This window comes from Scardinius erythrophthalmus (assembly GCF_964197995.2).
Source record: "Scardinius erythrophthalmus genome assembly, chromosome: 9".
Classification (NCBI taxonomy): domain Eukaryota; kingdom Metazoa; phylum Chordata; class Actinopteri; order Cypriniformes; family Leuciscidae; genus Scardinius; species Scardinius erythrophthalmus.
The window spans coordinates 35,582,819-35,610,354 of record NC_138229.1 but is presented as its reverse complement, the minus strand read 5'-3'; the positions used below and the strand labels follow the sequence as shown (position 1 = coordinate 35,610,354).

The window sequence follows — 27,536 nt, the reverse complement described above, 5'->3', positions numbered from 1 at the left end:
TTGCTTTGAAAAACTCAAATCTGAATGTTTATTTTACTTAAATCACTTAAATCACCGTATAAACCAATCTCTGCTTGATTTTATTTTGCTTGTGTTTATATATTTTTTGTATTACGGTTTAAGTGCTCACTAACCAGTGTTAACCATTCCAATATGGGGGATGGCTTATAGCGGCCCATAGAAACGGTCACTAATGAGGCATCTGCGTATACGTAGATTATGGTAGTGTCGTTTTTCATCCAGAAACATGAATTTTAAACTATTGAAGAAGTTTAAACGAACAGTGCAACTTATGTATCGAATATATGTTTTGCTTTTCATATGCTGGTTGTTTGAGCATCCAGGTCAACCTACACAGCAAGACTGGCTCCACCAATAGTTTTGGGGTGGGATTATGCGTTTCACAAGTTCATAAATTAAACACTTTTATAACAAACTATAAAAAAACACTTAGTTTAGGCCAAAAAAAAAAATATATATATATATTTTTTTTTAATCACTAGATAAGTGCTTGTGCTCTTCTGTTGAATCTCATTTGTATTAGAGTTCTGAAATGTCTTCTTAAAAGGGTACATAGTGGTACATCCCTTTTTGAATCCTTCAGTGCATTACCATGTTAAATCCATTGGGTTTTTTGTTGTTGTGGTGTCACTGAAAATCCTCCACTAGAAAAAGCAGACAGACCAAACAAGAACATGAGTGTTTTAAATTCTGAAAATACAGACATTTAAAGAGTTATTCCTAAAATGATTAAATCACAAGTAACGACAACATTAACAGACCCTGTTCACTGCAGAGAGATGTTAGCACGTTTTGAACCTGGGCTGGCGGGATGAAGGTTTCGCTCCAGGATCTTAAGGATGTTTTCTACCAGACACTTCACGTCACTGTGGGTGTCTGGATGGGTGCTCAGCACTCTCAGTAAGTCTGTACCTCCTTCCGTCTGGAGCATACTGCAGTACTGAGGGGCTACAACAAGAGAACAAGAGCTTCTGTAAGTGGCTCGAAATTTCACCACTAAGTAAGATGACATTTATTCAGCACATGATCAGTAAAGTTCTCTCTTGCCTTACAGAGTAAAGTGTATAGACACTCCCCTATTCCAAAATCATACACGCATATAAACATGCATACATCATACAACCACATCACATGGGCTACTACCAACCCTAGCGTGCACATAAACAACTAGAGAGTGTATTTGTGTGTGCTAGACAGTGTGTTAATCGGAATGACCATGCTGTTCTCTGCTATTCACTGAATCATTTGCACAGCCGTCTTTTTATTTATTCATTTATTTTCTATCTGAAGCTATAGCAGCAACATTAGCTATGTTTCCATCCAAACTTGCGAATTTAACTTATGCACATAGTTAAAACATTTAAATAATAAAACATTTGTGACATAATAAAACATTTGTGAATAAAGAAGTGTTTCCATCCCAACAAAATCACCACTTTCTGGGAAATTGCCGCAAAATATCTGTAATAAAAATGTTTGTACATCATAAATGACTTGGCTGGGTGGGACCAGTGGGGATGTACTTTAATTCCTTAAATTAGAATTACAAAGATACCTCCAATTTCCAACATCAATTTAAATTCAGGAATTCACAATTCAGGTTTGAATGGAGCCTGGTAAGGAAACATACTTTGTGTAAATATACTCTGAATATGTATAATGGGCCAGTAGTGAATGTCACTATAATCAAACTAAACTTTTTTTTAAACTAATTTCTGTGAAAAGCAAGGGATTTCGGGGATTTGCTGTGTATCTCAATGAACTCTCTGGCTTTTTTCTTACCGTTCTGAGAGCAGACAAACTGTATGGCCCAGAGAGCCCACAGCTGAACACCAGAACACTGAGAGATGTGTAGCAAAGCATAGAAGGGCTGGAGCGTCCTGGAAGACAGAGAGAAGGAAAGACATCAAAAGCTGTCTGTGCTACTGCAGTGTTAAATGAACAGTTCCATTACAAAATTTGTATGACTGTTGAATTTTGAAAACTTTCTATACGGTTTTCCATTTAAATACGATAAACAGTGTGTATTTGCATGGAAACAAGTGACCAGCTTATTCTTTGGATTTTCTCCTCCTTTCTTCTGGACAAAGTCTTTCTTGTTTGAAAGAAATAGAAAAATAAGATTTTAATGAATAGTTGGTTGGGTGAATTTAACACAATGGCTGCACATCACGACTCACTAATAATAAAAATGGCTTGCTGATTATTTTTCAAGTTCATCTATTGTTTTGGTGAAAAACTACTTGATATTTAAAGGGATAGTTAATTTAAAAAATATTAAATGAAGACAGAATTTTCATTTTTGGACAAACTATCCCTTAATTGTACATGTAAATGGTGACTTCAGCCATTGTTCTCCTGTGCACCATTTAGCGCTACACACTCCAGTCCAGTAGGTGGCGTGAAGAAATGATGGCAGAATTTGCTACTCCTTGCCAGTACATTTTCTTATAATATACAGTTTTATGCTTTAGGTGGCCCTTTTGATCAAAAAGCTTGCTGTATGGCTGTATATCATGACTTACACTTTTGAGTGCTTTAATAAATGTGGAAGCAAGAAAGAAATGACAGCTCTGGTTATTTTTCAAGTGCTTTAATAGTTTTGGTGAAAATCAACCCGATAGTTCACCAAAAATGTCTTGAAGCACGTACTGAATTTATGTTTCTCATGATCCTTTTTATCAGAGCCTCTGCCCAAAAGCTTAAAATTACTCTTGTAGACACATATAAATATAACTCGTGCCTACAAATTTCTTTCCAAAACTAAAATGTAATTTTTTTTAAAAAAAAGGTGAACTCAAACTTTGCTCACTTCACAATTCCCATATGTCCATTTGTGTAATATTATAGCTGCACTATTTTTCTGAAATTTGGTAAGTAATAATAATAATAATAATAATAATATGGAATGATTAGGTGTGTCCTATCTTTTGACTGATTATTGTATAATATGAACACAATCATCAATAAAAAAGTAAATATTAGAACACTTACCGGTAGGAAACCATTGCATGCTCAGGAGAACTCCATGATAGGATAGAGGAGTGCTAAAAGTGAGAGATTCAAGGTGCAGAGTTGAGCACATAAAAAACACATACATTTGAACTAATGCACGCACACACACACACACACGGTTTACAGGGACTCTCCATAGGCGTAATAGTTTTACAAACTGAATATTCTATCCCCTAACCCTAAACATCACAGAAAACTTTCTGCATTTTTTATTATTTTCCATAAATCACTGTTTAGTATGTTTTTAAAGCCAGTTGCTTTACGAGGGACACAGGAAGTGTCATTATACACAATTCCGTCCTCATAAACCACATGCACAAGAACACACACCAGTTTCTCCTGCACTGTGCAGTGCAGCTCAGCATCCAGACCCCACGCAGGCCCCCTGACTGAGGTGAGATGTGCCAGGATCCCTCCAGCAAAGTAACGGACATCCACCTCCATCTCTGGGTTGATTAAGAGTGAGAGAATGTGCTCCACCAGGTCCTCATCCATCAGCTCCATCCGCAGCTCCTCCACCTCTGCTACATTATTCTGGAGCACAGAGGAGATTCGCTGATTTCAATGTTGAGCAAGCTATTCGTCATTTGAAGTAGATAAGCTTCTAGAACAGAATATTAAAACCCCCACGATTCCACATGGGGGACACGCTGAAGGTTGAATACGGACATGGCCTGATTTTCCTTGCAGGTTAACAAACTGCATGAAGACATTTCAGGAGTCCAAACTTTCCTTGCTAACACCTAATAAAGTTCATTTCATCACCATTAGTTCATGCATTAGATATCAACTAACAATAAACAATTGCTGGGTTAATTTTCATTTATAAATATACTGTTATTAATTATTTAAGGGATAGTTTACCCAAAAAGGAAAATTCTGTCATCATTTTCTCACCCTCAAGTTGTTCCAAACCTGTATGAATCTTTTACTTCTGCTGAACAAAAGATATTTTAAAAAATGTCAGTAATCAAACAGTTGATGTTCATTGACTTCCTGACTAAAAGACACTCAGGCTGAATCCAAAATCGCCTCAAATAGGGCGTTATTTGAGTAGTGTTAAGTAGCCTGACCATTTGTAGTGTTGTCCGAATCCATAGTGGACGTTATTGAGTGCACTTATTCAATCCCACATTGCACTGCAATAACAAGTGTACAACCGATGTATGCTCAACAGCTGTCCAAAATTCGTTCACTCCTTTAAGTCAACAGTATTAGTGGACTAACATAGGTAATAGTGAATGAGGGTTTAGGGGGCGACTTCAGATTCAGCCGGATTAACAAGTTAATGATGCACAGGTGGATGTAATCACACAACATTGAGTCCAGGCAAAGGTTTATGGGAAACGTAGTTTGTGAAGCAATGGTAATGGACTAGGAAGGATTGCTCTCTGGTGGAGATTAAGGGCACTCCAGCTGGGCATCTTCTTTTGTGTTCAGCAGGAGGAGGTTTGGAACAACTTTAATTTTTCATGTTTGAATCATAATACATTAACTAGTGTTTTGATTTGAACACCTATACATTTTAAAATGCATTTGTAAATGTAAAAATTATCAATAACTTTTTACTTTTCATTGTTACTTAATGATAATGAATAGAACCGTAATATAAAGTGTAAACCTGCCAGAAATTTCGAGAATGGATCAAAAATCCCTCACAGGAGTTTGAATCAATATCTCCCACTAAGATATACAGAGGAAAGCATATGAAATACCATTTACTTACACTATCAACAAGCAGCCAACGCTATAATATTAACATACTATACATTTAAACCAAATCACATTAAAGCCTCTTCATATTTATGCATTTCTGAACATTTTTCAAATTACTTCAAGAATATTAACAACAACTGTATAATGTACAATAAAACAGTAAAAATCATATTGTGAATAGTTTATGGTGGTTTATTTGTTACAGTTAACAGTTGTTCAGTTGTTAAACTCTTCCTAATATTCTCTTTTTCTTTGGACCATTAGTCAACAAATAAACACTGAGCAATTAATAATTTTGAGTTCATTTAGATTTTTGTGTGACCAAAAGTGATCATGTCAGAGTGGGTGAGCTGTTTGCTTTGTAATTAATCCATAATTACATCCATTAATCCAGTTTTTACATGACATTTAAAATATATTTACCAAAAGGCCCAGGAGCTTCTGCTGGATGGAGAACTCAGAATAATATGACTGTGGAGGAGAGGAGAGAGTGATGAGAAGATACAGAAAATTAACAACCATTTAAAAGGCATTTTTCTCCCAAAAATGAAAATTCTTTAACTCATCATTAACTCAAACTTATGTCATTCCAAAACTGTTTGAATTTCTGTCTTCTGTGGAAAACAAAAATAAGATATTTTGAGAAATGTCTCAGTGTTTTTTTGTCGATAGAATGGAAGTCAATGGTAACCAAAATGGTTTGGTTATCAACATTATTTAAAGCATCTTCTTTTGTGTCTCACAAAAGAAATAAAGTCATACTAGTTTGGATTGGATCAGCATGAGGGTGAGAGAATGGTCACAGGTTTATTTTTGTGAGAAGTATTACTAAGTTCAAGAATTTGCTTTAGAGCTGCTTTAGAGTTGAATTGAACTCCTTTTCCTGTTTATCACCGTAAAACTGCTTTGAAACAATCTGTATTGTATTAAGCGCTATATAAATAAAGGTGACTTGACTTCAAATGTGTCCAACTGTGCATGTTAGTTGTGCATGAGTGCATGTCTGTGTACCTCTAGCAACTCCATGTAGAGTTCCAGTCCTTGGCACTGAATGAAATGGCGACAAGCAATGGGCGTCTCATCTGTCAAGTTCCACAAAGCACTTAATGCAAACTTCAGAGTTGAATCCACTACACCCAGTGAGGCCTTCTGTTGAACGATGCTCAGCAACTGCTGAAGTTCCACAGAAAGGGAAATAAAATCTATTGTTTTGGTCTATTCATGTAGTCATCTATCCATTCAGGCATTTGCAATAGAAGCTTAAGAATTTATCCATTTACATATCCTATAGTACTTTAGGGGAACAGTATGTTTATTGTAAAAGACCCCATTAAATGTTCTGAAGAATTTGTCTTTCCTGTGCTGACGTATTTGCTATTGAAACAGAAGGGGTGGGACATATTAAAGGCCTGTCTTTTTTAATAACTAACAAACTTTAGCTTGCATCACAGTCTGACATGTTCTGCTATTTGCTATTGTCAGGATATAGCAGACTCGAGAGAGATGGATCAGTGAAAAAACAGTGCTTTATTTGAGAAAATTGCAAACACAGGTGAGTAATGACAACACAGTCATTCAATGATGAAGACGGGTATTAAACTTCAGTTCTTAGGTTTTGCAAGTGAAGATAGAGATCGTGACTTAACAGGTGAGTGAATCCACACACACAGCTTAAGTTGCTGTTGAGCTTTGTCATACAGGTATTGAGGAAATGCTGAAGGGAATGCTGGAGAAGACAAACAGCCCAACAGGAGCAAGGAGACAGGAACTTGGGAATCGGTAATATTCAAGTAAGTAATCAGTGCAGGTGCAGGTGATGGCTGACTAAGTGCAGGTGAGGAAGAGGAGGGATGCTGGGAAATGTAGTGTGCTAAGGTGACTGGGATGGTGATGGGACTTTGTGACAGCCTAACACACTAGCGGTTACACACTTGTGGGCTGGAGAGGGCTCTGGGGTGGACTCGTGGGCTGGAGAGGGCTCTGGGGCGGACTCGTAGGCCGGAGAGGGCTCTGGGGCGGACTCGTGGGCTGGAGAGGGCTCTGGGGTAGACTCGTAGGCTGGAGAGGGCTCTGGGGCAGACTCGTAGGCTGGAGAGGGCTCTGGGGCAGACTCGTAGGCTGGAGAGGGCGCTGGGGTAGACTCGTAGGCTGGAGAGGGCTCTGGGGCAGACTTGTAGGCTGGAGAGGGCTCTGGGGCGGACTCGTAGGCTGGAGGGGGCTCTGGGGCGGACTCGTGGGCTGGAGAGGGCTCTGGGGCGGACTCGTGGGCTGGAGAGGGCTCTGGGGCGGACTCGTGGGCTGGAGAGGGCTCTGGGGCGGACTCGTGGGCTGGAGAGGGCTCTGGAGCGGACTCGTGGGCTGGAGAGGGCTCTGGAGCGGACTCGTGGGCTGGAGAGGGCTCTGGGGCGGACTCGTGGGCTGGAGAGGGCTCTGGGGCGGACTCGTGGGCTGGAGAGGGCTCTGGGGCAGACTCGTAGGCTGGAGAGGGCTCTAGGGCAGACTCGTGGGCTCTGGAGTGGACTCGTGGGCTGGAGAGGGCTCTGGGGTAGACTCGTAGGCTGGAGAGGGCTCTGGGGCAGACTCGTAGGCTGGAGAGGGCTCTGGGGCAGACTCGTAGGCTGGAGAGGGCGCTGGGGTAGACTCGTAGGCTGGAGAGGGCTCTGGGGCAGACTTGTAGGCTGGAGAGGGCTCTGGGGCGGACTCGTAGGCTGGAGGGGGCTCTGGGGCGGACTCGTGGGCTGGAGAGGGCTCTGGGGCGGACTCGTGGGCTGGAGAGGGCTCTGGGGCGGACTCGTGGGCTGGAGAGGGCTCTGGAGCGGACTCGTGGGCTGGAGAGGGCTCTGGAGCGGACTCGTGGGCTGGAGAGGGCTCTGGGGCGGACTCGTGGGCTGGAGAGGGCTCTGGGGCGGACTCGTGGGCTGGAGAGGGCTCTGGGGCAGACTCGTAGGCTGGAGAGGGCTCTAGGGCAGACTCGTGGGCTCTGGAGTGGACTCGTGGGCTGGAGAGGGCTCTGGGGCGGACTCGTGGGCTGGAGAGTGCTCTGGGGCAGACTCGTAGGCTGGAGAGGGCTCTGGGGTAGACTCGTGGGCTGGAGAGGGCTCTGGGGCGGACTCGTGGGCTGGAGAGGGCTCTGGGGCGGACCCGTGGGCTGGAGAGGGCTCTGGAGCGGACTCGTGGGCTGGAGAGGGCTCTGGGGCGGACTCGTAGGCTGGAGGGGGCTCTGGGGCGGACTCGTGGGCTGGAGAGGGCTCTGGGGCGGACTCGTGGGCTGGAGAGAGCTCTGGGGCGGACTCGTGGGCTGGAGAGGGCTCTGGGGTAGACTCGTAGGCTGGAGAGTGCTCTGGGGCAGACTCGTAGGCTGGAGAGGGCTCTGGGGCAGACTCGTGGGCTCTGGAGTGGACTCGTGGGCTGGAGAGGGCTCTGGGGCAGACTCGTGGGCTGGAGAGGGCTCTGGAGCGGACTCGTGGGCTGGAGAGGGCTCTGGAGTGGACTCGTGGGCTGGAGAGGGCTCTGGGGCGGACTCGTGGGCTGGAGAGGGCTCTGGGGCGGACTCGTGGGCTGGAGAGGGCTCTGGGGCGGACTCGTGGGCTGGAGAGGGCTCTGGGGCGGACTTGTGGGCTGGAGAGGGCTCTGGGGCAGACTCGTAGGCTGGAGAGGGCTCTGGGGCAGACTCGTGGGCTCTGGAGTGGACTCGTGGGCTGGAGAGGGCTCTGGGGCAGACTCGTAGGCTGGAGAGGGCTCTGGGGCAGACTCGTGGGCTCTGGAGTGGACTCGTGGGCTGGAGAGGGCTCTGGGGCAGACTCGTGGGCTGGAGAGTGCTCTGGGGCAGACTCGTAGGCTGGAGAGGGCTCTGGGGTAGACTCGTGGGCTCTGGAGTTGACTCGTGGGCTGGAGAGGGCTCTGGGGCAGACTCGTGGGCTGGAGAGGGCTCTGGGGCGGACTCGTGGGCTGGAGAGGGCTCTGGAGCGGACTCGTGGGCTGGAGAGGGCTCTGGGGCGGACTCGTGGGCTGGAGAGGGCTCTGGGGCGGACTCGTGGGCTGGAGAGGGCTCTGGGGCGGACTCGTGGGCTGGAGAGGGCTCTGGGGCGGACTCGTAGGCTGGAGAGGGCTCTGGGGCAGACTCGTGGGCTCTGGAGTGGACTCGTGGGCTGGAGAGGGCTCTGGGGCGGACTCGTGGGCTGGAGAGTGCTCTGGGGCAGACTCGTAGGCTGGAGAGGGCTCTGGGGTAGACTCGTGGGCTCTGGAGTGGACTCGTGGGCTGGAGAGGGCTCTGGGGCGGACTCGTGGGCTGGAGAGGGCTCTGGGGCGGACTCGTGGGCTGGAGAGGGCTCTGGAGCGGACTCGTGGGCTGGAGAGGGCTCTGGGGCGGACTCGTGGGCTGGAGAGGGCTCTGGGGCGGACTCGTGGGCTGGAGAGGGCTCTGGGGCGGACTCGTGGGCTGGAGAGGTCTCTGGGGTAGACTCGTGGGCTGGAGAGGGCTCTGGGGCAGACTCGTAGGCTGGAGGGGGCTCTGGGGCAGACTCGTAGGCTGGAGGGGGCTCTGGGGCGGACTCGTGGGCTGGAGAGGGCTCTGGGGTGGACTCGTGGGTTCTGGGGCGGACTCGTGGGCTGGATTTGATCCAAGAGAAAGGCTGATTTTTTTTTTTAAATCTGTATATTTTACAAGCTATATTGCCAACATCCAGGAGTACATTGCACATAGATGGCTTAAAAGCTAATAGCAATGGACCAAAAGCCACAAAACTTTTTATTTAATTGGAGTCTTTAAAACAGCAACAGCAAATGAAAGCACTTGTGAAGGAAAACATTTACCTTCATTATAAATGCCTCTGCACCCAGTTCTGAGATCTCCTCTGTGCTCAACTGCAATGAAGTGAGAAAGAGTTCAATTCTCCAGCCTCAAAACCTTTTACACATTCATAACGTCCCAGAGATGAAAATTATTTGATAATGATTTTTGTTCATATAAGCAGATCTCAAAATCAATGGTAATATGTTTTTCAGCGGCGGTGGTTCCAAAAGTATTTGTCCCAGTTATATTTTTCCAACAGGGATTTTAAAAGTCATAAAAAAATTCTAGCATTATTCAGCATGACTATATTCTATAACTAATAGACCATTAATTAAGGGTTACCCCCCAATAAAGTCCGAATGACTGCTTATTGATAGTAGGTAAAGAAGTTGTTGTACATGAAATATGATTTTAACATGCGTTGCTCAGTATGGGCCGTAGCACAACAAAAATAAATTAGGTCTTTCTATGTCTAAATATGTTCCCCATTCTAAAACTCTTTTAGTTTTAGAATATGGTCATGCAGAATAAGACATTAATATGTGCCGTATAAGTACTAATAAACAGTCAATAATATGCATACTTGCATACTAATAAGCAACTTGTTAATAGTAAATGTCTACCTCAATATAAACTATATAAAATAATGCAACAAATAGCATCAACAAGCATACCATACCTTGGAGCTCACAACAGGTCTGTCTTTAAGGGTTTATAAGTCATTGTTACAAATCAATTTTACCATGGAAAAAATGAATGGAGTTTTTACTTCCAGAACCTAAGCACTCGATACGCCACTCACTACTTTTTACTGCCTTATTTTCTTTTACTTTTGAATCTACTATTATTAAAAACACAGCAAGATAATATATCTTCTTTAAAGTCTTTAAAATAATGTTCATAAAGTTTAAAATAACTTCCCCTCCCCCTTGCAATGACATCTCTTCTCTGATGATGCGTTTACTGGTGCAAGGGCGGGACAACCTGTCACTTACATGAGATCCACCAATAGCAAACCACAACCATCCAACCACCCAATCAACTCCCCATGGACAAAATCAAGCACCGTCCTAGATTTTTTCTTGTTTGACAAATCATTTCAGTCAGATATAGGTCACAGCTCACAACAGAGAAAAAATAGCTAGCGCAACTTCCATTTCATGCCGACTTTAATAATACTAAACATCTCTGAACTTAACAGCTCAGCACAGCATCAAAGCTTCTCCTGGTTGTAGATATTGAACAGAATGAGATGTAATTACCTTAGACACCAGTATGGAGACTATAGCCACTGCCATTCTCTGCACCGTCTGATCTCCGTGATTCCCCAGCAACATCATTATCAGCTTAGCAGCTTCGTATCTATCCGGGAACAGGGGTCAAGACTAAGTTAAGCCACATCAACAATAAGCTGAAGTGCGCTGAGGAAATGTGCATGGACTGACCTGTCAAATGGGACAACCTGTAAGATATGGTCACTGCAAAGGGTAAGCAGGCAATTCTTCTGCAACTAAAAGCAGAAAAAAATTAGACATTGACAGTCAATAAAGGGTGAATCTTACAAAAATTGCCAAGAATAATTTTAGGTCATATTTAATGGCAAAATATAAAGAAATAAAAAAAAAAACTATATTATATTTTATTTTATTTAATTTACTACTACTACTACTACTACTACTTCGTGCTAATTCAACAGAGTGACGGTACAAGTTGCCTCTAAAAACACCAACGAAGAAGAAGAAAAACAAAAAAGAAGAAAAAAAGAGTAATGAAATGCGTTCTGTAGAGAAGTTTGTCCGTTTAGGGCTACTGTAGAAACATGGCGGCGCAAAATGGAAACTTAACTGTGCCAGTTTAAAACACAGAGCAGAAGCAACTATAAAGTAATCCATTATGTAGGTTGTAAAAACTGCGGCGCTGTTAAAACCACGCTCTGTTTGACTAGGCTGAAACTGTATGCAACATTGGCGCAATCAATGGCTTGGGCAGGACTACCTGTCTTGCAGACGGGAAGGGGGCTTTTGGGGAAAACCAGTTAGAAAAATCCTGTGGGCAACATTGACCCCAATGCATGGATGGATAAAATACTATCTGGGTGCTTTATCATACAAACCGTTGGACGATGGATAGGATAAATATTGAATGCAGCCTGAGTGTGTTTATACCTGCTCGTGGTTTGGGAAGTTCTTCATGGCTGTAAGAAGCTGTTGAACTACAGTTCCCGCCAGGCGTAAGGATATTCCCAGCACCAGCTCCTGTATGGTCAGGTTAAACACGCATGCAGTGGCCACAAGCTGAACATGGAGAGAATCTGTGTGGTGTTGCATTCCAGCCAGTACCAGCTGCAACAGGAAGAGCCACATGTACATCGGCTGTAAATGTCATTTAGCACACTAGAAAAATGTGTTTTTCAACATGAGTCAAGACCCTTTACAGTAAAGGGAGGTTATAAGGGATTGTTTCTTTTATTATGCTATGATACAGAACAGAAATCTATCAGATTTCAATAAAAAATATCTCCATTTGTTTTTCAAAGATGAACTGGTCCTACAGGTTTGGAACGACACTAGGGTGAGTTATAACAAGGTAATGTTGGTTCAGGCTGTAAAATGTGATATGGTGTGATTCCTCAAAACTTAAAGGATATTTTTGAATCTTATTTACTGATCCTAGTAAGAAACCAGCTTAACATATGTTGTTCACAAATACAGATGAGACAACAGAAGAACTGCTAAAGAAGAATTTTTTGTACCTTTAATATGTTTGGCTGAGGTCCATCCATGTTGTTGGTGTGACTATAAAGATGTGTGAGAACCTCCCGCATAAAACTCTCTCGGTCGCTGTATCTCCTCAAGGCTTCACACAGTTGGGTCAAATTGGACTCTCCAGCCACCTGGATGTGTTTGGCCCAATGACATGACGTGCAATTTTGATGTCCAAACCCCTTTATGAAGTCAAAATAAGGAAATATTTAATAAAAAGCACATTTATTGAATCTATTGATCTCTGTTTATCAAATGATATGAACATATATTGAGGGTATTACAAAGTGTAAGAATTATTAGACATTATAGTCACATAATGTCATACCGGATAACTGTCCGGACCTTAGAGTGACATACAAAAAAGCCAAACAAACTGTAAAAAATCTAATAAACCCTAACATCTCTGCCACAGGCATTACTGTATGAGTCTTGACAACAATATATTTAAATATTACAAAGAATATGACATCCAGTTAATTGTTATGCTTTGGAGCATTCTGTCCCAAAACTGGCTGTTAGCCAATGTCATACGGGATAACAAGCAAACTGGAGCAATTTTATTGTGAATTTTATTTTGACACGATGTGAGACAGCATGTTAAACAATCAGGAAGACCCTAAAGGGCCCCCAAACAATGGTGAAAGGTAAGTATGTCTTTCATAAAATGTGTTTAACTAACCCTTTTTCCTCACTAGCACACTATGTAGTAAAATCCTGTGTCATATGGGATAACGCTAAAATAACATATATAATGTGGATTTTATGTAAATATGTTTATTTAGCATGAATTTACATATTTGGAAGTTGAGGGTAAAGGTTGCAGATTTCTATAGGTAGCCAAAAATACTGCCTGATTAAGATTTAAACTGAGTTTTGTCATACCGGATAACAATTTTGTCATATAGGATAACAGTTATTTTCTGTTAGCCCATAATGTCATCCGTTATCTTGGATGGCATGTGTTTGACAATATATTCTTATACAGTTTTCAGCTTTAATTTGTATCATTTCCATTCAAATTGTGATATTAACATATCATTAACATTGTTTAGTTGAATAGGCCTATTAGCAAATTATATAATTCATAATAATATTTAATTACAATTGCATTTAATTATTGTCCAACCTGTAATATTGGGGAATCCGCCCCTTTAAGAACAGGCCATCCACTCTAGTGACATCAACATGCATTTTTGCTTGATGGGCATGTTCGACTCATGGCCCAAGAGGTATGTAAGAATTTTGAAAGAAATCGGCCACTAGTTGGCGCTAACGAGTTTTACGGCTCTGTAATCACGTGGTGTTGCACACACCCACACAATATGCATATCATTTGATAGATCTCCTCATGCTGAACAACTTTGCCTCAAGAACCACTGCTGTCAATCAAACCGTTCATTAAATATTCGTGAATATGTTTAAAAAAACTACTTTTGCGAACTAGTCCTAGGTTTTTTGCCCGATCGGAACCAGACCAGTCTAGGACAATTCTCTGGACACTCTAGATCAATAATTATTGAAAAAAAGTTTAACTTTTGCATTTGGGTGGCTGTAACAGGGTAATTTAGAAAAGGGGCTTGGCAAAATACGCCTATGTGACATTTTAAAAAAAGCAAGCAAAATTTTATGGAGATCGGACCATAGGTGGCGCTATAACTGTCAAAAAGCTTTGAAAACCACATATTTCCTAGTAAATTGCCTGTATTGGCTGTAAATGGACTTTTCCATCTATTTTTTCAGTGGTTAAAAGCTTGCTAAATAAAACTTAATGTCTTAAATGCTTATGTGCTTAAAGGCCTTAAATGCTTGAACCCCAATAAATGCTGCTTGCAGCTTTAATTCTAAATTCTGTTATTTTAGACAATGTCTATAAAAAATGTAGTGTTCATTTAATGAAATTTAGTGATTCAAGGTATTTCAAACCATTAATAAGATTTTTCTTTATAAATATGTTGTTCAATAACATGCTTTTGTAAATTTGTTGTTCAAATAAATGATGTTCAGTGAAATGAGTGAAGATCGCCTATACTCTAACCTTTACATTATTTATTAATATTGATGTAGAGTGACTATGATCATCAATAAAATGGTTCAAGGTACATTTCAGTACTAAATTAAACCTAATGTTGAAAAGGTGTGCTGTTTTGATATTCATAAACATGACAAAAATTGTTTAAATGTATTTGTATACTTGCCAAATCTTGGAAGAAACCACACTGAGTTTGTGTGTAACAGTTTACATACTGAAAACCACATCTGTATTTCTTTACAGCCTAATTAATTTCCTTAGAAAAACATTGCATAACATAAACATTAATTATTTATGAACATTATTATGTGTAAGTGTTGTAAAAATGACAATTCATGTGTTAACTCATATGGTGTCATACCGAGTAACAATTTAAGTCAGGCGGGATAACGCTGTTTTTTTCCATTGAAATGCATAATTTCACTTCATGGAGTTGAGGAAACAATAATAACATGTTACCAAGTCCTGTAAAACATTTTCAGACATTTTGCATTTTAAATCACATTGCAGTGTTAAAATGTGGGTTAAAAACTTGAACAAGTAGGGTCACATTTAAAGAAATCACAATATAATGAGAATAAAAAGTTGTGCAAATTTTTTTTTTCTGAGCTCTAAATATTGTTTACTGCATCACTTTATATATTCATTAAGTATTATTGATTTGAAAAGTTTTAATATCATAATATTTAGAAAATGCATTAACGTTATCCCGTATGACATTTTGACTGGTGTCGTCACATGATTCTCAGTTAAACTGCTTAAAATACATTGTTTAAAATTGAGATTTTAGTAATAAGTAAAAAACATCCCCATAAAGATAATAACTACTTTGATGTGCAGTTTTAACCTATTTGAATTTTTTATCAGTTGAAAACCTTATTTGTCACTGGCCCGTTTACAAATATCTTATCTTCTAAGAATTTGCAGGTCCTGGCAAAACCTGCTATTAGTTCTGATTTTTAGATTATGTATTATTTGTCACATGCTCAATGAGATGGCAGTCAAATGTAATTTTTCTGCAAGCTATCATGTTGTTTCTAGTCTCTCATACTTTTGAATAGCAGCATAAAGTCTGGCCCACTTTGCTGCTTATTCTGGTCAGGAACTGCCCAGGTAGAAATTTTTTTATGTGCCGTTCATGCTCCGGGTAAATGCTAACAGTAAAGCTAGAGGATCATGTGTGCTTCACCGTCTACTCTTATCAGCAGCTGCCACATCATGCCACTACATATTAGATTAAAGGGGTCTTGAATTGAATTTTTGTTTTATTTTATGTTTCCAGATGTGCTGAATTGAAACGTGAACGTGGATGATTTCAAGTTAACTAAGGAGGAGGAAGTACCGATGTACATTTTTAGCGATCGAAATAAACCTGTTGAAACATTGTGTATATTGTCAAAAATAAAATGTAATGGAACACCAGTGTTTTCATATTTTTATAATGTCCACTGTGCGCTTGAATTAATTATCTCATGCCAGGCTTTTGCCTTGTCCGCAAGAGTGACTGATTATAGCGGCAGGCTTGGGTGTTTCCTCCCATCTTTCAAAAGAATAGTTTTTTTTTTTGTCCTTGGACCATATTGGTTTAGATTTCTTGTTCTCAGTACAGTAAAGCCAGTTAGCGCACAAAACTCCGAACGCATCAATCAGTGAATCTAATCACCAAACAGGCAAAGTGGCGTTGATGCGGGAGCACAACACAACAACAACAAGCTGGACAAATATAATGTAATTTAATAGAAAACTGTGAGTGGCGCGGCAGGATTTTGAGCATCCTCCGGTGTCGTAATTGGACAAATTTTAGGATGCTCTGAACATGCTCCACACACCGAGCCATGTGTACCTTCCTCGACCATAACAGAGTCAACTAACTCCGCAAGTTCACCATCGCTTCTTCATTCAAAGCGGAAGAAATCAATTGCAACTTCAGCACCATCAGACAGAACTATCAAGACTTTCTCCTCGTGACTGTATATCCGGACGCTCTTCAGCAGCGAAGGCAAATGCAAGTATCATATGACATAGCCTACTAAATCGCTGTTAGGCTAAAGTTGTGAGCTTTGTAGTAAGGGACTGATTGTTTATCCAGGAGGTTAAATGACTCTTTTCATAGCTTCATTCGTCTGTTCTGTTATGGTTTTTCAGTCACTTTCACTTTCCATTCTACTTACGCATACGCGCGTGATTGTGTGTGTTTGCTCAGATTAGTTATGTGTTCATGATTTAGTTAAATAAAACTTTTGTGCACATTCGTGATTCTGGTCTGCTTATAAATCAATGTTAATTTAGCGTTTCTGATCACAGCTACATGCTAAAGAAGAGTTATTTTTCTGTGGCCATGGAAAATATCCTTTCTGAAAAGTTGGTAGATGATCAATAGAGTGTTCGCTGGACGAACAGATTGATTGTAATATTAATTCAGTTACATGAAGTTAATTCGATTAACTGATCCAAATATTTATAATTAATTATAAGGAGTTATGATTAATTATTTATATTCATTCTGTTGTCTCTCAAGAACGCTCTGTCATCACGCGCAGGAGGCAGCGCAATACTGCTAATCTGCGTCCCAGTCTCTCATCCCCACACACACCTCTCTCTCTTTCTGTGGGTCTCTGGAATTGTCAGTCAGCAGTCAATAAAGCTGACTTTATTCCAGCCTTTGCATCTCAATCTACTCTTAGGCCCCATCCACACTACTGCGTTTTCGTTTAGAAACAGAGACCTTTTGCTACGTTTGCACCTCCCGTCCAGACTAAAACGGCAAAAACGAAGACCTCAAACGGAGAAGTTTAGAAACGCTGCCGACCCCGTTTTGAATCTCCGGAGGGCGTTTTAGTGAAGACGGGTCAAAACGGAGGACTTTAGAAACGATGACGCAGAGGCTCACGCTCGGCTCTATGATTGGGTGTCATCAGTCATGGAGTATACATAGTATTGCGTGCATCGGCGCGTCGCATATCAAAAACTAGGACGACACATTTGGCTACGCATTGACGCATAATGGCGTCCGAAGCGTAGCGACGCGTAGCCTTGTGGACGCGTATGCGTACCGATGCGTTGACTGTGTAACGGCCCTAAGGAACTGCCGCGTCTCAGGCGCGACTCGCGCGGTAAACAAGCAAGATTTTTTTTTTTTTATTCTAAAATGACCTCGTATATGTCAAAAGATCAAGGGAAATTAAATTTCTCAATTCATGGCCCCGTTAAGTTTTTTTTATTCAGTCATTAGCTACGTTTACATGCAACCAAATAATCTGTTAGTAATCGGACTGAAAAGCCTTCATATAAACACCTTAATCGATCAGATAGAGCTCGATCCGAATGAAATTTGTACTGCGTGAAAAATATGAGCAGCACAGCACAACGGTTCATATGTTCATTGTCTCCAAATTATGACCAGAGATGGATATTAAGTCTGCTGTTTAAAACCAATATAGTAGAATAGTTATGCACAAACAGTGGGAAACTCTGTATATTTGTGCAGTGTTCCGATTTGAGGCTTGTGACATAAAACACGCACATCAACCCGATCACTTTATTTAGTGATCGTGTAAACACAACGTTCAGATTCATTAATCGGAATGAATTCAGTCCAATTGAAACAAAAGGTGTGCATGTAAACATAGCCAGTGTGAACAAAGACTCTTACCTTCAGATGTCCATCTCCACACAGCTCAGAGCCCCCTGCACCCGTGGCCAGCAACCCAATGAACCTCATCCCAGGCCGCACCTCTACAAAGGCTTGGACGGTAGCATCGCTGACACCTCTCCAGCCCGACACATCCAGGGACACAAGATGCGGAAGGATCCCTGGCCGCTCGAGCAGTTGCTGCACCAGGTTGTCTCCATCCATTACCAGCTTGTCATTAGAGATGTCCAGGTGCCTCAGCAACTGCAGCTTGGAGAGCACAAAGATGAGGCTGGAGGTCGGCATCACTAACTTCTGAAGCCCGTGCATAGTTAGAGACCTCAGCCGAGACTCACAGTTCAACAGAGGTGTTAGATCTGTGATGTTAGTACCGGAGATATCTAAGCTCTCCAGCATGGGCATTGTGCAGATATCCTCCAGACCTCTGTCCTCCAGGTCCGTCCAGGCCAGAGAGAGCTTCTTTAAGCCCCGGAGCGTGTTGAAGGAGGCATGCAGGGACTCCTCACCTGCTTCCCCATACAGATGCAAGCCATTCATCAACAGTGTCTGAAGGCCATGTCTGCACACTTTGCTGGAGGTAATGCTGTGGAGAATATCTGAGATTGTGAGGTCACTGTGTATATGTGAAGCATTCAGTTCTTGAAGCTTGTGAGGGCAGAGAGCCCGTCTGAAGGCCTCGGCGGAGAGGTGCGAGGACTGGATGTGCGCTCGCCGCAAACGCAGGTGCTCCAGGTTCTGGAAAATGCCTACGGTTCTGTCATTGAGGACCCCTGAGTGGAGCAGGAAAACAGATCACAACATCATGCAACAGAAAATACAGCAAAGGGTTATAGTTGAACAAATTGAACAATTTCTTTCACTTGATAAACTGTTTATTATTATTAATAATAATAATAATAATAATAATAATAATAATCTTTTTTTTTTTAAATACTTTATTTTAAGGATTTTCAAGTTTTTCAAAAACACAGAACAAATAACACTGGCTCGGACTAAACACACACACACACACACACACACACACACACACAAGGGGGAAAAAAAGAAGAAAGAATGAGAAAAAAAGAAAGAAATAAAATAATATATAATTGGTCCAATATATAAAAGTGCAAAAGCAAACAGCTGCATTACAGTCAAGGTGCCCAGACGAGATGTGCAGCCTAAATAATAATAATGAATAATTGAACATCATTAAATTCTTTTTATAACTGAAATATTTTGGCATTTAACACTTAATTCAACACATAATTACACGTAATTATATTAAAGATGATTGTGAATACATAGGCTAAGTTCAAATGCGTGTATAAACTAAGCTATCAGGCTAATTGGGTATCTGTATGCTATGCTAGCACGTAAGCTAACTAATACAGACATAAATGATCACTATAACATAGTTCAAAAAGCATTTATCATAACATGACTTTGTTGGAATTGTAATCAGGCAGGCGCTAACGAGAGTACCTATTAAAAGTAATTTGAGCCAATGGGATCGCTTGGGGTCCAAACAGAGACCCGATTTGATTTGTCACCACAATGGCATCTGGAACAAGGTAAAAATGCAGGGCGGGACTTGATTTTGTCGATCCGAATTGATTGGATCCTTGTGGTTTGCGATTGCTGTGATCTCATGTGCGTGACAGATAAACACGTCATCAGTGTTACTGTGAGAGGAAGGGGAAGTTATTTTGATTTATGGCCCATTCACACCAAGAACAATAACTATAACCATTACTATATTAGCGTCCACACCATCTGTTTATTCTGTGCTGCAGTTTGTAGTCTCTTTAAAGCAACATGGATTCTGATTGGCTGTCATTGTAGAATTCTTCAGCTAGGAAAAAAAAATTGTTCTGGAAGTTATTTCAACATTATCGTTTCTCTGTGCTGTTATTGTTATAGTTGTGGTGTGAACTCTGCTATTACTTTATATTTAGAAGGATTTTTGAACTATATTTTTATTGTTATCATTATAGTTATCGTCCTTGGTGTTAACAGGCCTTAAAAAATATACGGGGGCACATGAATTTAAAAATAATTATGTGCACAGATAAATATTTTATAATAAATACGGCAATATTCCATAAAAAAAGTGATTGACAGCTTCAGTGATTGTAAACGGAGAGCTCTTTGCTCGCTTTCTGCTTATAACCCATTCACAATGTGAATAAAAGTTTCATTTTCCATGCTATATGTACACACTGCAAAGTTTATTCATTAACAACTATATTTAAATGTGGGATTGAATCAGAAAATGTGATTACCTTGGCAACAGAGGGGGGGGGGTCTGATAATAGATCTTTGCTAGGAAATATCTATCTAGTCAAGTCACCTTTAACAAATCCATGATGTCATCATCCAGCTCAGTTCAGTTCTCATATAATGGTGTCAATGCAGGCAGATCAATAATACTGTTGAATATGTATATATCTATGTAAAACTATCTATCTATCCACCTAATATCTACGTCTAGGAAATATAATGCAATTATAATGCAAACTAATAGAGCCGTCACCTGTTCTATGTAATGTTTCTTTTTTCTCTAAAGAACTGTTGTTGTTGCAACAACCACATCTTTTTGCAGGATGATTGCACTTTTTGTATAATTTTCTGATTTTTTATTTGGTACCTTTAAAAGGTACAGTAAGCAATTCCTGAGAAACACTGTTGAAACTGGATCGGACCGAGCAGCAATACCCGCCTGTATCCAATGTGTGACTCATGTTGTGGACGCGTCACATCGCTTAGAGCACCTTTAAAGGTCCCGTATTATGCCCCTTTTCACAAGATGTAAAATAAGTCTCTGATGTCCCCAGAGTGTGTATGTGAAGTTTCAGCTCAAAATACCCAACAGATCATTTTTTACAGCATGTTTAAATTGTAATTTTTTGGGGCTCAGAAAAACGCGCTGTTTTAGTGTGTGCCCTTTAAATGCAAATGAGCTGCTGCTGGACGGCACAGGGGGCGGAGCTTCATGAGCTCGCGCTCAGTCTCTCAGGACAATTTCATGTCACGGAATGATGATAATATCAGAAACTCTCAGTAGCGGTGATCAGTTCGAGTCGGACAATAATGCCTACAGAGTCAGAGTGCTGTATAGAGATGAAACAGGTATAGTTTAGTAGTTTAATTACGGTTATTATAACGTATTTGTCATCTGCTTGTATGCATCCATTATTTATTAATAGCCTACAAGTCTGCTGTCTGAATGATGATCAAACATACTGATGAGTTTAATAAAGTTTATTGTACATCACACAAAAGATGAAGCGTCAGTTTTACTTCAGAAAATCACCATAAGAGCTGAGTAAACACAGTAAGTTATAAGAAGTGCGCAAGTACATAAAAGAATTTCAGTAGAGTTGAGGGAGCATTCCTGTGGGCGGAGGTTGGTCAAAAAACGGTTTTAATGACGTCATTAAAGAAGGAAGTAGAGGGATGTAGTCCAAACGGGCCGTTCAATGTAGGCGACTTCTGTTAAATAAAATATCTCACTTGGCATTGAACTTTGAGCTTTATAATTTTACAGATATTATTTATACTCTAACAACAACATTACACACTAACTAAAGTTTGAAACATGGGATCACGAAGAACGGGACCTTTAATTCTCAACCAAACGCATCCTATAAGAGATATATATACAGTTGTGGTCAGAATTATTGGCACCCCTGGTAAATATGATCAAAGATGGCAGTAAAAAATAAATCTGTATCCTTTTGATCTTTCATTCAAAAAATTTACAAAAATCTAACTTTTCATTGAAGTAAAAGAATAGAAAGTGCGGGGGAAATCACATAATATTAGGCTATTACATAATATTTACCTTTTTTTTAGCACACCAGGGGGCTGTTCCATAAAAGACGCTTAGAAAAGCTGGGATTAAACTCCAAAACCGGACTTGAATAAGCCTAACAAATAAGTTGGGGCTAAAGTGGTTCCATAAAAGGTAATTGAAGCTCACGCAATCTCACTAATTTGATCCAGGTTTATCTAGTCTAGAATTGCGTGTGCACGCGTTTCTGAAGCAGCCCTAGAGGTCGATCGTGGATCAAATCGATCCACCATCAAACAGCGTATATTTTGTGCTGTTTTATGCGTTTGTGACATGTTTTTTTTTCCCCTCAGTTCAAAACTTACAGTTTACAGTTATATTCTCCATCTGTAAATGTTCGAAAGTCATGCAAATGTATCCATTTTGCTGCTAATTTTCATATTGAACGAGCGCTGCTGCACGCATGCGCGCCAAATAGGAGCGCAATAATTCTTAAAATCGGAAAATTCGGAAAATTAATAAGCGATATTTTATAACACTAGAAATATCTTCTAATTATAATAATTTATCTTTAGGATGTTGGATAAGTTGCAGTAAACTTCTAGCGAACAGAAATACTTCAGTGAAGTAGCCTAAGTCAGGGAAGATTTTAAGAAACTAAATATATAGCGATACAAAATATAGTTTTGGGTATAGAACCTATGCTACTTAATAAAGATGATGTATACTTATTTAGAAAGCTGAGAATTACAGCTTTTAATGCAATATTTTTTTGGAGAAAGCAAGAATCCCCAGTTTTAAATGAGTGGTTTGATTTAGTTTCTAAAGTACACTATGGAGAGGATAACATGAAATTAAGAGCAAATGTATACATTTTGAAAAGATATGTGCAACTCTAAAATCAAAGAATATTCCATAAAATAAAGGAATATATATTATTAACTACATTTTTATATAACCCTCCCTCTCTTTTATTTCTAGTTATTTGTTATTTTATTTATTTACTTATTTAATATTGAATATTTGATATTCAAATAATATTACTTGAATAACTATTAGGAATTATGTGTCATTATAAGAGTTTGATATAAATATGTTAATGTTAAATTTTTATTACTATTTATTTATTGTTTTTTTGTCTTTTCCCCCTTAAATCATATGTAAAAGTGTCTATGTACTTTTTGGTTATTGTTCTAATCATGTGTGTTTTTAGGCTATGTGTTGGAGGGTATTATCACAAAAGAAAAAAAGTAGAAGGAAAAATAAGGAATATTTATTGGGGGAAAATATGATGTCTTTAAAGGAACTGTCCATTTGTATAATTGTGTTAAATGTGTTTGAATTGAAAGACATAATAAAGTACATTATATATATATATATATACTAAAATATTTGTTATTTGGACATTAGATGTGCCTTATTTAGAATTTTAAACCTGTATTTTTATGATAGCAATAACTGTAAAGGGGTAATAACTATTGTAATGGGGTAAATCAAATGTAGGCTAATATACTGTCAATTACTAAGCTCAGATTCATCTTACCAGTTAAAATTTATACTCTGCTTTTGTAATTATTTATTTTTAATTTTGTGATTTTAACTTCTGCTTTAAAAATCTTTTTTTAGATTGTGTTCTAATGTTCTTCTAATAATCATAAACATGTACTACAGCTGCCAAACAAAACCAGAGAGAAATGTATTCATAAATCTTTAAAACAATCTAATTAAATCTTGGGCACAAAACATTCAGCCAGTAAAAAAACCTGTAGTACATATATTGTATTTAGGCCTATCTATCTATCTATATAGGTCTATATTGTCTAGGCTAATTTATCATTGTAGCCTTATTTAAGTTGATTTTCTGTATACTGTGTATTTATTTTTGGACTAATAGTGGTTAATAAAGTCAAATAATGGTATGAGAGAGTGTCAGTGGTAATATCATTGTGTTCCTATTGGTCAGTGTTAGAGGATCTGTGTAACAACTGAGGCTTAGCCTGACAGTTAGCCTGCCCTGGACCAGGCTAGTTTCCCAGCATAAGTTGCCAGGGTAACTGAGTTTGAACTTTTTTAAGTTTGATTTATGAAACCGAATCTACCAAAAATAAGCCTGACTAACCGAAATAAGCCTGGCTTATACTCTAATCTTGGTTTATGGAACAGCCCCCAGGGTGACTAGGAACATGAAATTGTCTAGCTATGACTTCTTGTTTCACAGGACTTTAAATATGAGGAAACACAAATGCCAAATTCCCTGAATCATCCATCACAATGAATAAAACCACAGAATATAGTTCTGATGTGCAGCAAAAGATTGTTGAGATTCACAGAATAGAAAGTGTCTGTAAGAAAATGGCTAAAGAATTGAAAATCCCCATTTTGACCATAAATAAGAATAATTAAAATAATTAAGGCAATAATTAAGAAGTTATAATCAACTAAAGATGTTACGAATCTGCCAGGAAGAGGATGTGTGTCTATATTGTCTTATGGACGATGAGGAGGAGAGTTTGAGTGGTCAAAGACTCTTCAAGGATCACAGATGGAGAATTGCAGAGATTAGTTGAGTCTTGGGGTGAACCCCTACATCCCCACATGTTGTTTGGGAGGGTTTCAAGAAAAATCCTCCTCGCTCAACTGAATTTGCTGTTTTTGGATGTCAGACACGACTGGAACTTCAAACGGCACAGGATTCTATGGTCAGATCAAACTAAAAAAGGGCTTTTAGGCAGCAAACACACCAGATGGATCAAGGGATGGACAGGGATAAAAAGTCCCCCATGCCCACGGTTAAATATACCGCTGGATCTTTAATGTTGTGGGCATATTTTTTTGCTGGAGGTCCTGGACATCTTTTTCAGATACATGGCATCATGGATTCTAGCAAATATGAACAGATAAAAAAATCGAAACCTGACAGCCTGTGCTAGAAATCTTATAATGGGCCGTGGTTAGATCTTCCATCAGGACAACGGTCCAAAACAACCTCAAAATCAACACAAAAATGAGTCTCTGAGCACAAAATGAAGCTTCTGCCATGACCATCTCAGTCCCCTGACCTGAACCCTATAGAAGATGAGTGGGCTGAACTGAAGAGAAGCAGCGCCAGGATGGATCTGGGAATCTGAAGGATCTGGAGAGACACTGTATGGAGGAATGGTCTCTGATCTCCAAACTCATCAGGCATTATAGGAGAAGACTCAGAGCTGTTATCTTGGCAAAAGGACATTGCAAAAAGCATTTAATAAAAGTGTGCTAATAATTATGGCCAACGTGTTTTGGAGAAAAGCATTTATTTCATAATGTGATTTCCCCCCCAAACTTTCAATTCTTTTACTTCAATGAAAGGTTAGATTTTTGCGAATGAAAGATCAAAAGGATAAACAATGCAGATTTATTTTTTACAGCCATTTTTGATCATATTTACCAGGGGTGCCATTAATCCTGACCACAACTGTAAATAGGCCTACACAAAATAAACACAATATTACAACTTACATTTGCACAAAACAACAAGGCTGTGAATCCACAAGCAAACATGCAGTCATTAAGGTGTAACTCTAGCCTTGAAGAAAAATGGTCCCAATCAACTCCGCTCGTGTCTGCTTTAAGTGTTTCGTGGTTGAGCAGCACGACCTTGCTTAATCGATAAGTTTTGATTCGTTTATAAGATTAAATCGATCATCGATTAATCGTTAGCATTCCTAGTTGATTTAAAATATCAACAGTATTTCTCAGAAATCGATTACTGCACCTTTAAGTACATTTGAAAAATAAATGTTCCTTTTGTGTTTGAAAAGAAGCAGCAAGTGGTTGCTGTCTTTATTAAAACACCCTTTTCACTATAATATATATATCACGAATATCAGGAAATAAATATAATAAAATATTGAGATTTTTGGAGAAATATTGAATTTCTAGCTACCCTCCTGAGCCATCGTGTGCAGCAGCTGATCAGCCAGCTCTTGAGGAAATAAAGGACAGTGGCGGAGCTGCAGTGATCCATTCTCTTGCTCAACACAAAGCACTTCCACGTTGTGACACAGCCAGGCCAAACTAATGTCAGTCAGGGACGAGGGACTCTCTTCATCCTGAAACAAAAATAGTATATTTTTTCATATAGTGACCAATGAATTATACTGATGACGCCTTTAGTCTGTCTTAAACAGTGAAGTAAATGGTTATACATGAGTCTAAATGAATCATATAAAACCAACAGTAAAATATTTCATTATGTAATGCAAATTTAGAAACATTTGTCATGTCTACTTTTGAGGAAATTGTATTCAAACCATTGCAGTGTTAAACAAATACATTTAAATGTGTTTATAAACCGACGGGACAAGATGAACACAATCTAATCAAATTTTGTGTCTATTAAAAAATGAAAGTGAATTATGTTGAATACAAGTGTTTTTGTGTCTATTTGTAAATGTTTTTAGATTTGTGCAGTAAAAAATACTGCTTTTTCTTCTGAAGTGAAAATTAGACCTTTGTGGTGAGATTAGGCACAGAGGGTCCAGAGTGGCATGTTGTTAATACTGTAATTATTTTTTTTATATATATTTAATGCTAACTGTAATTCATGGGATTATTACTCAATTTCATGAGTTACATGTACATTTCAGATATATTTGCTATTCATTAAAACCCATCTAATTGAGTGAAATCATTCTATTTGAATTCGCAATGTTGTTAAGACATGGCTTTGATTGATTTATGGGCACTTACAAATATGTCTATAAATACCTGTACATAAGTCATATAAATTTACCTTTCAGACTGAAAGGTAAATTTATATGACTTGTTTCAGATGAATCTCTTTTACTGGGATTCTGCGTTGTCTGTTATTTCAACTGAATTTTACATATATCCACAACAAAATGTTTATAGATAATTTGATGTGTTCTTTGATGTACAGTCAAATGATAAAATTACACGTATGTTATCAAATACATGGTATGTCAACAAACTATTTGCAGATATGATTAAGGTTATTTGGCACTTTTAAGTTGTTGTTTTTGTTTACAAAAATATAAAACGCTGTAAAAAGAAACTCAAAGATTACACGTAATAAAAGCACGCAAAATTCACTTTCTCCAACGGAAATAATAATACAGAGATAACACATGTATGGCTCTTGAACGTTACTACGGTTTTGTTGTTGTTTTTGTAGTTCAGAGATCAAACTTGCGCAAAGTAAATCTTTGAATCACTTTATCTCTTTCACACATGTAACGTTAGTTTGTTAGTGAGCAGCAAATAGAGTAACTCACCATTATAGATGTGCTGCAACAGGTGCCAATGTTCAGTTAGCTTCTCTAATGCATGCCATATGGGCCTAGATTTCTCTCTTTACAGGATTAATCTTATTACTGCAGCTAACGTCGAGCTCTTAAAGAGAAACTCCTCTAGGAAGAGGAACACAGTAACGTTAGCTACTGCTGGTCCAGTTTGCGTACATTTGCGCTTTTCATACAGCTCAACGGTCGCTTTCAGTTTGTTTGTCATTAAAAACTAACGAGCAACGTGAAGTAATCTTGACAGCTGAGCTGATCACTCGTGGTGGGCGTGTCTTCGGTGACATCTGATTATTGTGGTGGGCGTGTCTTCAGTGACAGACGCCCTTAGCACAGACTTTTGATTGGCTGCTTGTTAAACGTCGGCAAAAACAGCAGGACAACCGCAATGTGGTCGCTTGGAACTTTTAAAAAATATATTTTTTGCTAATAGGCTACATTACAAAATTGTACCATATCATAATTCCTACA

The 27,536-nt window shown here is 39.5% G+C and overlaps 1 protein-coding gene across 2 annotated transcripts; it reads right to left on the bottom strand.

Annotated features, from left to right (window-relative positions):
- Positions 1 to 27,329, bottom strand: zyg11l (zyg-11 family member, cell cycle regulator, like). 2 transcript variants are annotated; one of them, XM_081373437.1, is made up of 15 exons: positions 27,042 to 27,329; positions 25,691 to 25,856; positions 17,991 to 18,760; positions 12,297 to 12,488; positions 11,710 to 11,886; positions 10,990 to 11,054; positions 10,807 to 10,906; positions 9,565 to 9,615; positions 5,764 to 5,925; positions 5,176 to 5,223; positions 3,367 to 3,570; positions 3,016 to 3,068; positions 1,804 to 1,901; positions 783 to 969; positions 1 to 665 (listed from the first exon to the last, which is right to left on the bottom strand). In XM_081373437.1, exons 1-14 carry the CDS (start codon positions 27,042 to 27,044, stop codon positions 788 to 790), a joined length of 2,271 nt encoding a protein of 756 aa, XP_081229563.1. In that variant the 5' UTR covers positions 27,045 to 27,329; the 3' UTR covers positions 1 to 665; positions 783 to 787. The 2 variants fall into 2 exon arrangements, with proteins under 2 accessions (XP_081229563.1, XP_081229564.1); XM_081373438.1 differs by having other exon boundaries at positions 12,297 to 12,437.
- Between the last annotated feature and the right edge of the window lie 207 nt (positions 27,330 to 27,536).

What these genes read in the sequence shown, in the direction of transcription:
- zyg11l (XM_081373437.1), bottom strand. An exon ending in GCACACGATGGCTCAGGAGG is followed by an intron (nt 18,761 to 25,690) that starts GTAGCTAGAAAT and finishes TGCTCCACTCAG; the next exon opens with GGGTCCTCAATGACAGAACC. An exon ending in TCTACATGGAGTTGCTAGAG is followed by an intron (nt 5,224 to 5,763) that starts GTACACAGACAT and finishes TCTCCTCCACAG; the next exon opens with TCATATTATTCTGAGTTCTC.